Here is a 13,602-nt window from a genome sequence, read left to right as displayed (position 1 = left end):
TGGAAACTGTACAGTCTGCAGTGATTGCAAGCGCTGAGTAGGTATTGAGCTACTCTAAAACTGCACAAAAAAACTTTGCCGCCGCTCTGCGATCCTTTCGTTCGCACTTCTGCTAAGCTAAAATACACTCCCAGTGGGAGGCGGCATAGCGTTTGCACGGCTGCTAAAAACTGCTAGCGAGCGAACAACTCGGAATGACCACCAAAAGCCCTAATCCATATAACAGCAATATTATTAGTGTGTTACACCTGTACCGCCTCTTGTGATCAGTACAAACATTAAGATAACGTGTCTCCTTTGTAACTTCATTAGGTCACTTTGAATGCCCTCCCTACACCACAGATACAATGAGAAGTGCCTATCACGTGAGGAATATAGAGGTCTTTAAACTGAAACAGGTAGAAAGAGTCGTGTTCTACACCTCCAACATTTATTTACCTGAGTTCCGCTTGATGTTTGGTAATATGCCATGTTCCGTCCCTATAATCCGAAAGGCATGTGCCTCATAGTTAGGGGTATCACATAGATCCCCCGCGCAATGAAACAAATGCATTTTATAATATACATGTAACAGAATTTCTCTATCGTCCTAGTGGATGCTGGGGTTCCTGAAAGGACCATGGGGAATAGCGGCTCCGCAGGAGACAGGGCACAAAAAGTAAAGCTTTAGGATCAGGTGGTGTGCACTGGCTCCTCCCCCTATGACCCTCCTCCAAGCCAGTTAGATTTTTGTGCCCGGCCGAGAAGGGTGCAATCTAGGTGGCTCTCCTAAAGAGCTGCTTAGGAAAGTTTAGCTTAGGTTTTTTATTTTACAGTGAGTCCTGCTGGCAACAGGATCACTGCAACGAGGGACTTAGGGGAGAAGAAGTGAACTCACCTGCGTGCAGGATGGATTGGCTTCTTGGCTACTGGACATCAGCTCCAGAGGGACGATCACAGGTACAGCCTGGATGGTCACCGGAGCCTTGCCGCCGGCCCCCTTGCAGATGCTGAAGTAAGAAGAGGTCCAGAATCGGCGGCAGAAGACTCCTCAGTCTTCTAAAGGTAGCGCACAGCACTGCAGCTGTGCGCCATTTTCCTCTCAGCACACTTCACACGGCAGTCACTGAGGGTGCAGGGCGCTGGGAGGGGGGCGCCCTGGGAGGCAAATGAATACCTATTTTGGCTAAAAATACCTCACATATAGCCTCCGGAGGCTATATGGAGATATTTAACCCCTGCCAGAATCCGTTAAGAGCGGGAGACGAGGCCGCCGAAAAAGGGGCGGGGCCTATCTCCTCAGCACACAGCGCCATTTTCCCTCACAGAAAGGCTGGAGGGAAGGCTCCCAGGCTCTCCCCTGCACTGCACTACAGAAACAGGGTTAAAACAGAGAGGGGGGGCACTAATTTGGCGATATGCTTATATATATATTAAGATGCTATAAGGGAAAACACTTATATAAGGTTGTCCCTATATAATTATAGCGTTTTTGGTGTGTGCTGGCAAACTCTCCCTCTGTCTCTCCAAAGGGCTAGTGGGTCCTGTCCTCTATCAGAGCATTCCCTGTGTGTGTGCTGTGTGTCGGTACGTGTGTGTCGACAGGTAGGAGGACGATGTTGGTGAGGAGGCGGAGCAATTGCCTGTAATGGTGATGTCACTCTCTAGGGAGTCGACACCGGAATGGATGGCTTATTTAGGAAATTACGTGATAATGTCAACACGCTGCAAGGTCGGTTGACGACATGAGACGGCCGACAAACAATTAGTACGGTCCAGACGTCTCAAAAACACCGTCAAGGGTTTTAAAACGCCCGTTTACTTTAGTCGGTCGACACAGACACAGACAGGGACACTGAATCCAGTGTCGACGGTGAATAAACAAACGTATTCCTTATTAGGGCCACACGTTAAAGGCAATGAAGGAGGTGTTACGTATTTCTGATACTACAAGTACCACAAAAGAGGGTATTATGTGGGATGTGAAAAAACTACCATAGTTTTTCCTGAATCAGATAAATTAAATAAAGTGTGTGATGATGCGTGGGTTCCCCCCGATAGAAAATTATGGGCGGTATACCCTTTCCCGCCAGAAGTTAGGGCGCGTTGGGAAACACCCTTTAAGGTGGATAAGGCGCTCACACGCTTATCAAAACAAGTGGCGGTACCGTCTATAGATAGGGCCGTCCTCAAGGACCAGCTGACAAGGCTGGAAAATATAATAAAAAGTATATACACACATACTGGTGTTATACTGCGGCCAGCGATCGCCTCAGCCTGGATGTGCAGAGCTAGGGTGGCTTGGTCGGATTCCCTGACTAAAAATATTGATACCCTTGACAGGGACAGTATTTTATTGACTATAGAGCATTTCTATATATGCGAGATGCACAGAGGGATATTTGCACTCTGGCATCATGAATAAACGCGATGTCCATAACTGCCAGAAGATGTTATGGACACGACAGTGGTCAGGTGATGCAGATTCCAAACGGCACAGTATGGCCGTATACAGGAAGAGGACTTGTTTGGGGTCGGTCCATCGGACCTGGTGGTCACGGCAACTGCTGGAAAATCCACCGTTTTTTACCCTAAGTCACATCTCTGCAGAAAAAGACACCGTCTTTTCAGCCTCAGTCCTCTCATCCCTATAAGATCATATCTGCCCAGGGATAGAGGAAAGGGAAGAAGACTGCAGCAGGCAGCCCATTCCCAGGAACAGAAGCGTTCCACCGCGTCTGACAAGTTCTCAGCATGGCGCTGAGACCGTACAGGACCCCTGGATCCTACAAGTAGTATCCCGGGGGTACAGATGGGAATGTCGAGACGTTTCCCCTTCGCAGGCTCCTGAAGTCTGCTTTACCAAGTCTCCCTCCGACAAGGAGGTAGTATGGGAAAAAATTCACAAGCTGTATTCCCAGCAGGTGATAATTAAATTACCCCTCCTACTACAGAAAAGGGGTATTATTCCACACTATATTGTGGTACTGAAGCCAGAAGGCTAGGTGAGACTTATTCTAAAAATTTGTTTTTGAACACTTACAAAGGTTCAAATTAAGATGAAGTCACTCAGAGCAGTGATAACGAACCAGGAATAAGGGGACTATATAGTGTCCCGGGACATCAGGGATGCTTACCTCTATGTCCCAAATTTGCCCTTCTCACTAAGGGTACCTCAGGTTCGTGGTGCAGAACTGTCACTATCAGTTTCAGACGCTGCCGTTTGGATTGTCCACGGCACCCTGGGGTCTTTACCAAGGTAATGGCCGAATTGATGATTCTTCTTCGAAGAAAAGGCGTCTTAATTATCCCTTACTTGGACGATCTCCTGATAGGGGCATAGTCCAGGGAACAGTTGGAGGTCGGAGTAGCACTATCTCGGATACTGCTACAATCAGCACGGGTGGATTCTAAATATTCCAAAATCGCAGCTGATCCCGACGACACGTCTGCTGTGCCTAGGGATGATTCTGGACACAGTCCAGAAAAAGGTGTTTCTCCCGGAAGAGAAAGCCAGGGAGTTATCCGAGCAAGTCAGGAACCTCCTAAAAACAGTGCATCATTGCACAAGGGTCCTGGTAAAAATGGTGGCTTCCTACGAAGCAATTCCATTCGGCAGATTTCACGTAAGAACTTTTCAGTGGGATCTGCTGGACAAATGGTCCGGATCGCATCTTCAGATGCATCAGCGGATAACCCAATATCCAAGGACAAGGGTGTCTCTCCTGTGGTGGTTATAGAGTGCTCATCTTCTAGAGGGCAGCAGATTCGGCATTCAGGATTGGATGCTGGTAACCACGGAGCCCAGCCTGAGAGGCTGGGGAGCAGTCACACAAGGAAAAAATTTCCAGGGAGTGTGATCAAGTATGGAGACTTTTCTCCACATAAATATACTGGAGCTAAGGGTAAATTTATAATGCTCTAAGCTTAGCAAGACCTCTGCTTCAAGGTCAGTCGGTATTGATCCAGTGGGAAAAACATCACGGCAGTCGCCCACGTAAACAGACAGGGCGACACAAGAAGCAGGAGGGCAATGGCAGAAACTGCAAGGACTTTTCGCTGGGCGGAAAATCATGTGATAACACTGTCAGCAGTTTTTCATCCCGGGAATGGAAACTGGGAAGCAGACTTCCTCAGCACGACCTCCACCCGGGAGAGTGGAAACTTCATTGAGAAGTTTTTTCCACATGATTGTAAACCGTTGGGAAATACCAAAGGTGGACATGATGGCGTCCCGTCTGAACAAAAAACGGGACAGGTATTGCGCCAGGTCAAGAGACCCTCAGGCAATAGATGTGGACGTTCTGGTAACACCGTGGGTGTACCAGTCGGTGTATGTGTTCCCTCCTCTGCTTCTCATACCTAAGGTGCTGAGAATTATAAGACGTAGAGGAGTAAGAACTATACTCATGGCTCCGGATTGGCCAAGAAGGACTTGGTACCCGGAACTTCAAGAGATGCTTACAGAGGTCTTATGGCCTCTGCCGCTAAGAAGGGACTTGCTTCAGCAAGTACCATGTCTGTTCCAAGACTTACCGCAGCTGCGTTTGTCGGCATGGCGATGGAAAGCCGGATCCTAAGGGAAAAAAGGCATTCCGGAAGAGGTCATTCCTACCCTGGTCAAAGCCAGAAAGGAGGTGACCGCACAACATTATCACCACGTGTGGCGAAAATATGTTGCGTGGTGTGAGGCCAGGAAGGCCCCACAAAGAAATTTCAACTCGGTCGTTTCCTGCATTTCCTGCAAACAGGAGTGTCTATGGGCCTCAAATTGGGGTCCATTAAGGTTCAAATTCGGCCCTGTAAATTTTCTTCCAGAAAGAATTGGCTTCAGTTCCTGAAGTCCAGAAGTTTGTCAAGGGAGTATTGCATATACAAACCCCTTTTTTGTGCCTCCAGTGGCACTGTGGGATCTCAACGTAGTTCTGGGATTCCTCAAATCACATTGGTTTAAAACCAGTCAAATATGTGGATTTGAAGCATCTCACATAAAAAGTGACCATGCTCTTGGCCCTGGCCTGGACCAGGCGAGTGTCAAATTGGTGGTTTTTTCTCAAAAAAGCCCATATCTGTTTGTCCATTCGGACAGGGCAGAGCTGCGGACTCGTCCCCAGTTCTCTCCCTAAGGTGGTGTCAGTGTTTCACCTGAACCAGCTTATTGTGGTGCCTTGCACCTACTAGGGACTTGGAGGACTCCAAGTTGCTAGGAGTTGTCAGGGCCCTGAAAATATGTTCCAGGACAGCTGGAGTCAGAAAATCTGACTCGCTGTTTATACTGTATGCACCCAACAAGTTGGGTGCGCCTGCTTCTAAGCAGGCGATTGCTCGTTGGATTTGTAACACAATTCAACTTGCACATTCTGAGGCAGGCCTGCCACAGTCTAAATCGGTTAAGGCCCATTCCACAAGGAAGGTGGGCTCATCTTGGGCGGCTGCCCGAGAGGTCTCGGCATTACAACTCTGCCGAGCAGCTACGTGGTCAGGGGAGAACACGTTTGTAAAATTCTACAAATTTGATATCCTGGCAAAAGAGGACCTGGAGTTCTCTCATTCGGTGCTGCAGAGTCATCCGCACTCTCCCGCCCGTTTGGGAGCTTTGGTATAATCCCCATGGTCCTTTCAGGAACCCCAGCATCCACTAGGACGATAGAGAAAATAAGAATTTACTTACCGATAATTCTATTTCTCGGAGTCCGTAGTGGATGCTGGGCGCCCATCCCAAGTGCGGATTATCTGCAATACTTGTACATAGTTACAAAAATCGGGTTATTATTGTTGTGAGCCATCTTTTCAGAGGCTCCGCTGTTATCATACTGTTAACTGGGTTTAGATCACAAGTTGTACGGTGTGATTGGTGTGGCTGGTATGAGTCTTACCCGGGATTCATAATTCCTCCCTTATTGTGTACGCTCGTCCGGGCACAGTACCTAACTGGCTTGGAGGAGGGTCATAGGGGGAGGAGCCAGTGCACACCACCTGATCCTAAAGCTTTACTTTTTGTGCCCTGTCTCCTGCGGAGCCGCTATTCCCCATGGTCCTTTCAGGAACCCCAGCATCCACTACGGACTCCGAGAAATAGAATTATCGGTAAGTAAATTCTTATTATTTGCTCCCCTTGCAGACGGCACCTAATATGCTATTATCTTACCCTTGCAGCTAAAGGAACCCATGGATGTGTTTATGTCACACGACTGGCCTCGCAGCATTTATCACTATGGCAATACGATGCAGCTACTGAAAAAGAAGCAGTTCTTCAGGCTAGAGGTAGAGAATAGCACTCTGGGCAGCCCAGCAGCCGCCGAGCTCCTGAATCATCTGCAGCCGTCCTACTGGTTCTCTGCCCACCTGCATGTCAAGTTTGCTGCTTTCATGCAACACCAGGTAAAGGCAAAAAAGAAATAAAATATACCTACAGATGTGTCTTCATACATTTTGGCTTCAGTCGTGCCGGCCCTGGCAACTCGCTCAGAATGTCTTACTCGCACATATATAATAGCTGGAAGCGACAAAACTACTTTGCTGTATTACGCTGATCCGTTTCATGAGCGACATTTTATACATCTGTGTGTGTCTGAGTCTGTACAAGAAGTGCAGCAGTGCTGCAGCTTTTCCTCACACCAAGGGGGTAATTCAGACTGCATCGCGGCTGCTCTGCACGTGCGCACCCCGGGAGCCCAGTGAGATGCTATGAGCATCTCAGTGGCTGCGATTGCCTCTGCCTGGTTGACGGGCAAAGGCGGTCGCGGGGCGGGAGGGGGCGTGCCAATGGCGTTAGAACGCTGTTGATGGGGCGTGGTCAGGACAACACAGGCATGTCCAGACTATTGCGCGGTGGACCGCGGCAGCTGTGTATAATGTCACACGCAGCCGATGGGACGTGACTGGTATCTCTCTGCCAGAGCGCAGGAGCTGCGCAGGCAGGGAGCTTACTCGCCAGGTGCAAAAGCATCGCCGCCGTGTGTTGGTTTTGCACCAGGGGGGCAGAGCCAGACATGCTGGGCGGACTAGCCCTGTGCTGGGCGTCCCCCCGCATCTCAGAGTAACTGATCATAGATGTGCTAAATTTAGCGCGTCTACGATCAACTCTGAATTACCCCCCAAGTTCTCTTGTGCTTCATCTGCAACTGTGTATGGATTTAAAATTCCTGTGCAGGCCAGCCTCTCTGGTACACTGTGGGTGGTGTTTCGCCACATCTGCAATGCACTGCACCAGAGGTCTGGTATCATCTGGTGTATTGAGGGTAGGTGTATTTGTAAATGCGTGTGTTTTTGGAGTCCTGGGGATTGTACGTATTTACAAAGAAGCGGAATGTTTGGCTCACAACAAAAAGCGGTGCGAGTATGTGCAAAACTTGCTGGGCTTTGCACTTAACACGAGTGCCGCTTTAAACTTTGAGGTCACACTTTGCTGAGAAGTGATATGGCTTCGTAAACCTTCCCTCTTCGTTTTAATGTTTTCACAGTTCTGGTTTTTAATACCGTTCAGCCCTAATATTATGAGCAGAGTACGGACCTGCGGGAGTTTAAATATAACGTTCAGAGCAGCGACCAACAATTTAAGATGGTTTTATTACTGACACTTTGAAATTCTCATTCTGTTCCTTCTAACCAGTTGACATTTCCCCTCATAGAATGACGTAGAAGGACAGTTACCTAAAGCAACCAAGTTCTTGGCTCTTGATAAATGTCTGCCACGCCGGGATTTCCTCCAGGTAAGACTATTTGTGGCTGGGTTAGAAGCTTATGGGTTGTTAGTCTGGTGTGTTTTCTGAATTATCCATTCATTCTCTGTGTCTGTTAGGTTGTGGAGGTGGAGCATGATCCGAGTAAGCCCGACTGCGTAGAGTATGACCTAGAGTGGTTGTGCGTTCTGAAGGCCACCAGAAAACTTCTAAATGTGACTCGGCAGACGTGGAATATGCCTGAGAACAATGGTCTCCATAGCAGGTGAATCTCACAATGTGTTCTTCAGCCTATTGATATTTAGGATGTTGTGAGGCAAATCACAGGCATATTGGGCCACAGCAAATGTAGCATTACTTGTAAGATATTAGCTATAATTTTGATTTTAAATTTGATTGATTTGAAATTCCTGACAATATGTTTGTTGGCAGCGTAATGTCGAAACATATAAAATGCCGATATGGTTAGGATAGTTAATGCATTGTAACTGTGGGGACTGTAAGGGGGAATTCAGTTGGCTGCGTTAAAATACCGGGGCTAATTCCCCAGGTGGTAATTCGGCTGTCCACAATAACTGGCATTATCAAAGAATTTGTTTCACCTTCCCGAAGGCAGGCAAAACAAAATCCTTGAAACTGCCCCTTTTATTCGCGACTCTGAAAACACATGGATCCCGGAACTTATCCCGAATCCTGTGCATTTTTGTACAAAAACTGAATTATTATTTTTTTTCTCTTGCGTCCTAGAGGATACTGGGGTCCATATTAGTACCATGGGGTATAGACGGGTCCACCAGGAGCCATTGGCACTTTAAGAGTTTAATAGTGTGGGTTGGCTCCTCCCTCTATGCCCCTCCTACCTGACTCGGTTTAGAAAATGTTCCCGGAGGAGCCGGTCACACCTAGGTGAGCTCTACAGAGCTTTTCTAGTAAGTTTATTTTCAGAGTTTATTTTTTTAACAGGAGACTGTTGGCAACAGGTTGCCTGCAGCGAGGGACTGAGGGGGGGAGCGGTGTTAGCCCTGCGGGGTCTGAGCCACTGTCTCCGCTGACTGGACATTGAGCTCCAGAGGGGATAGATCGCGCCCCGCCACAGGGGGACGCTCACCCCAGCAGCATGCCACCACCCCCTTGCAGAGCCGAAGTGTGGCGAGTGAGTCACCGTCCCCCCTAACAAGCAGGGGGTCGGTGTGAAGATGGCGGCTACAGGGTAGAAGCGCAGTATTAAGTGCGCTCCCAGACGGCTCAGCTGTACATAGGTGCGGCGCTGTGAGGGGCGCCCTGAGCCAGCGCTTGACCCTACACGGACTAATCCAGCCTGTCGGGGTCTGCGGATCTCAGTCAGACAAATACCTCAGGCCAGTATAATCTTGAAGAGCGGGAAGACTGCGCCATTAAGGGGGCGGGGCTTCTCCTCAGAGCGGTCCCAGCAGCGTTTCAGCGCCATTTTCCTGCCTGCAGTCGGATGCAAGTGGAAGATCAGTCTCTCCAGTGCAACTCCAGCTATCTGTACGGTACCAGGGGGTTGTAGAAGGGAGGGGAGGCTGTGTAAGACTGTGTCACCTATTAAGGGACACAGTCAGCGCTGTGTGTGGGTTGGCTCCAGTCTGTGTGTCTCTCTGCCATTCTTGTGGGGGATACTCTGTCTGCGCAGTACCCTGTGTGTATGTGGGGTGATTGGTGTGTATTTGCAAACATGTCTAGAGACTCTGTTTCATATGCTGCAGAGGATTTATCTTCTCAGGAAGATCCCATCCCATGTAATCAGGATTGCACTGCTGTAGCGCAGATCCCAGCTAAAGAACCGGAGTGGTTAGCCTCTCTTAGGGGGACTATTTCTCAGATTTCTGATAGGGTTGCTAGAACTGAGCATGCCACTCAGGTTCTGCAGTCCTCTATGGCAGTATGGTCTGATACTGCTCCCTCGGGGTCCCCTACAGTACATTCTCACAAACGTGCACTTGCCAAAATTATGCAGGATGACACGGATACCGATTCTGACACGGCAGACGGTGATGGGGATGTGCTGAGGGGGACGGCATCTCTTGCTAAGGGGGTGCAGTTGATGATTGAAGCCGTGAGGGATGTGTTACACATTTCTGACACAACTCCTGAGCAGGTTGAGGAGGTCTTTTCATGCACAGTAAAAATCCCCCCTCACCTTCCCAGCATCTAAGGAATTAAATGCTATCTTTGAAAAAACCTGGGAAAATGCGGAGAAAAAATTCCAGATCCCTAAGAGGGTCTTGGTTGCTTTTCCCTTCCCAGAGGAAGATAGAAAGAAGTTGGAGTCTCCGCCGATAGTTGACGCTTCTGTCTCAGGCTGTCAGAACAGTGGTTTTACCAGTCCCGGGATCTACCGCGTTGAAGGACGTGGCAGATCGCAAGGTTGATGCCACGCTAAAATCCATTTACACGGCTTCAGGTGCTATACTGCGGCCTACTATTGCCTGTGCATGGATTTCTAAAGCTATTGCCAGGTGGTCAATCACTCTTCAGGAGGAATCGACTACGATGGATAAAGGAGATGTTGATTTATTTTTACGTAATATTCAGCATTCTGCAGGGTTCCTAATAGATTCCATGAAGGACCAGTGTTCCATGGCTTCGGGGATCTCCTCCATGTCCGTCTCTGCTTGCAGGGGTCTCTGGCTGCGCCAATGGTCTGCTGACGCGGAATCCAGGAAGAGTGTGGAGGGCCTACCATATACAGGTCAGGCTCTCTTTGGGGATGCATGGATTGCCACGGCTACCGCGGGTAAGTCTCCTTTTCTCCCCTCAGCTGCACCGGCTACAAAGAAGCCTTTTACACCAGCCACGTCACAGTCCTTTCAGCCCGCGAGGCCTAGAAAGAACGAGCCTTCGAACACCTTCTTCAGAGGTGGTCGTACTAAAGGAAAGAAGCCTGCTCCCGCAGTTTCCCTTGACCAGAAGCCTGCTTCTGGTACCCCAAAGTCCTCCGCATGATGGTGCACAGCTCAGCCTGGAGGAAGGTCAGGCGGGGGCAAGACTCTGGCATTTCAGCCGCGTCTGGATGTCGTCTGGCCTGGACCCTTGGGTACAGGATATACTGTCCAGCGGGTACAGGCTGGAGTTTCAAACCCACCTCACCGTTTCTTCAAATCAGGCTTGCCAGCTCGGCCGGCAGATAGAACAATTCTTCTGGAGGCTATCCGAAAAATGGTGTCCGAGGTCATTGTTCCAGTTCCGCCTCATCAGTGGAACAAAGGTTACTATTCAAACCTTTTTGTGGCACCGAAGCTGGATGGTTTGGTACGGCCAATTCTGAACTTAAAATCTTTGAACCCTTATCTCAGGGAGTTCAAATTCAAGAAGGAGTCTCTGAGAGCTGTCATCTCAGGACTGACGGAGGGGGAGTTCCTGGTGTCCCTGGACATCAAGGATGCGTACCTCCACATTCCCATTTGGTCGCCACATCAGGCATATCTCAGGTTTGCACAGTTAGACGATCACTATCCGTTTCAGGCGCTGCCGTTTGGCCTCTCCACAGCACCGAGGGTCTTCACCAAGGTGATGGCAGAGATGATGGTTCTCCTCTGCATGCAAGGGGTAAACATAATTCCGTATCTGGATGATCTCCTGATCAAGGCGTCATCCAGGGAGAAGTTAAGATCCATTGCTCTCACGACACAACTGCTCAAGGAGCACGGTTGGATCCTGAACCTTCCAAAGTGACATCTGGAGCCGACAAGGAGGCTGTCTTTCCTGGGGATGATCCGAGACACAAAGTGCAGAGAGGGTGTTTCTACCAGTATAGAAAGCATTGGTGATTCTAACAATGGTCCGGGATGTCTTGAAGCCTGCCCGGGTATCGGTTCATCAGTGCATCCGCCTTCTGGGGAAGATGGTTGCCTCCTACGAGGCTGTGCAGTACAGAAGGTTTCATGCTCAATCCTTTCGGCTGGATCTCTTGGACCAGTGGTCGGGATCTCGCCTACATATGCACCAGAGGATACGTCTGTCACCTAAAGCCAGGATTTCGCTCCTCTGGTGGCTACAACTTCCACACCTTCTGGAAGGCCGAAGGTTCAGAGTTCAGGACTGGATCCTTCTAACCACAGATGCAAGTCTAAGAGGTTGGGGAGCAGTCTCTTAGTGGGAAACCTTCCAAGGAAGGTGGTCGAATCAAGAATCCCTTCTCCCGATAAACATCCTGTAGCTAAGAGCCGTGTACAACGGCCTTCTGCAAGTAGCACACCTTCTACAGGATCCGGCTGTTCAGGTACAGTTGGACAACGTGACCACAGTGGCCTACATAAACCGACAAGGCGGAACGAAGAGCAGGGCTGCAATGTCAGGTGTCAAGGATCCTCCTCTGGGCAGAAAGACACGCGGTGGCAATGTCAGCAATCTTCATTCTGGGAGTAGACAACTGGCAAGCAGAGTTCCTCAGCAGACACGGAGAGTGGGGCCTCCACCGGGAGGTGTTCGAGGAGGTAACCGGTTGATGGGGGGGGGGTTCCTCACATAGACATGATGGCCTCCCGCCTCAACAAGAAGCTGCGGAGGTACTGTTCCAGGTCGAGAGACCCGCAGGCAGTGGCGGTGGACGCACTGGTAACACCGTGGGTGTTCACGTCCGTGTATGTGTTCCCTCCACTTCCTCTGATACCAAAGGTTCTTCAGCTGGTAAGAAGAACAAAGATTCTGGCAATCCTCATTGTTCCGGACTGGCCAAGGAGGGCTTGGTACGCAGATCTGCTGGATCTTCTGCTGGAAGATCCAAGGCCCTTACCTCTTCGGGAGGATCTGTTACTGCAGGGGCCGTTCGCTTATCAAGACTTACCACGGCTACGTTTGACGGCATGGCGGTTGAACGCCAGATCTTATCTCTGAAAGGTATCCTAAGTGAGTTTATTCCTACCCTGATACAGGCTAGGAAGGGGGTAACGTCTAAACTTTACCATCGCATTTGGAAAATATATGTTTCTTGGTGTGAATCCAAGAAGTTTCCTGCGGTGGAGTTTCAACTTGGACGTTTTCTCCTTTTCCTGCAAGTAGGTGTGGATATGGGCCTCAGTTTGGGCTCCATCAAGGTCCAGATCTCTGCTTTGTCCATTTTCTTCCAAAAACAATTGGCTGTCCTACCCTGAGGTTCAGACCTTTTTGAAAGGGGTTCTGCACATTCAGCCTCCCTTTGTGGTGCCAACGGAACCCTGGGATCTTGATGTGGTGTTGCAGTTCCTGCAATCAGCTTGGTTTGAGCCTTTACAGGAGGCTGACATCAAGTTTCTCACATGGAAGCGGTCACTTTGTTGGCCTTAGCTTCTGCTCCACGTGTGTCGAAATTGGGGGCTTTGTCTTGTAAAAGTCCCTATCTGATCTTCCATGAAGATAGGGCAGAACTTAGGACTCGTCCGCAGTTCCTGCTTAAGGTTGTTTCAGCTTTTCATATCAACCAACCTATTGTGGTGCCAGTGGCTACGGACTCCTCAATTGCTTGAAAGTCCTTGAATGTTGTGAGGGCTTTGAAGATTTATGTGAAGAGGACGGCTTGTCATAGAAAATCTGACTCTGTCCTCTATGATCCCAAGAAAATTGGGTGTCCTGCTTCTAAGCAGTCGATTTCACGCTGGGTCAGGTTCACCATCCAGCATGCATATTCTACGGCAGGATTGCCGTGTCCAAAATCGAGCAGCTGCTTGGTCTGGGTCGAACCCGTTTGCTCAGTTTTACAAGTTTGATACTTTGGCCTCTGATGACCTCAAGTTTGGTCAAGCAGTCTTGCATGAGCCTCCGCGCTCTCCCTCCCGTTCTGGTAGCTTTGGTACATCCCCATGGTAATAATATGGACCCCAGCATCCTCTAGGAGGTAAGAGAAAATAGGATTTTAATTACCTACCGGTAAATCCTTTTCTCGTAGTCCGTAGAGGATGCTGGGCGCCCGCCCAGCGCTTTGTTTTCCTGCATTGGTTTTCTA

General features: G+C 49.3%; 1 protein-coding gene across 2 annotated transcripts in view; it reads left to right on the top strand.

The window, feature by feature from the left end:
- Positions 1-13,602, top strand: part of DBR1 (debranching RNA lariats 1) — a 55,726-nt gene that overhangs the window by 28,464 nt on the left and 13,660 nt on the right. For both annotated transcript variants that reach the window (XM_063932994.1, XM_063932995.1), the window contains exons 5-8: positions 313-398; positions 6,136-6,360; positions 7,611-7,691; positions 7,781-7,926. In XM_063932994.1, coding sequence (XP_063789064.1) covers positions 313-398; positions 6,136-6,360; positions 7,611-7,691; positions 7,781-7,926 — 538 coding nt within the window. The remainder of the gene's footprint in view (positions 1-312; positions 399-6,135; positions 6,361-7,610; positions 7,692-7,780; positions 7,927-13,602) is intronic.

This window comes from Pseudophryne corroboree, chromosome 7, assembly GCF_028390025.1.
Source record: "Pseudophryne corroboree isolate aPseCor3 chromosome 7, aPseCor3.hap2, whole genome shotgun sequence".
In the NCBI taxonomy this organism is placed as follows: Eukaryota; Metazoa; Chordata; class Amphibia; order Anura; family Myobatrachidae; genus Pseudophryne; species Pseudophryne corroboree.
The sequence above is the reverse complement of the archived record's forward strand: the minus strand, read 5'-3'. Positions and strand labels throughout refer to the sequence as shown.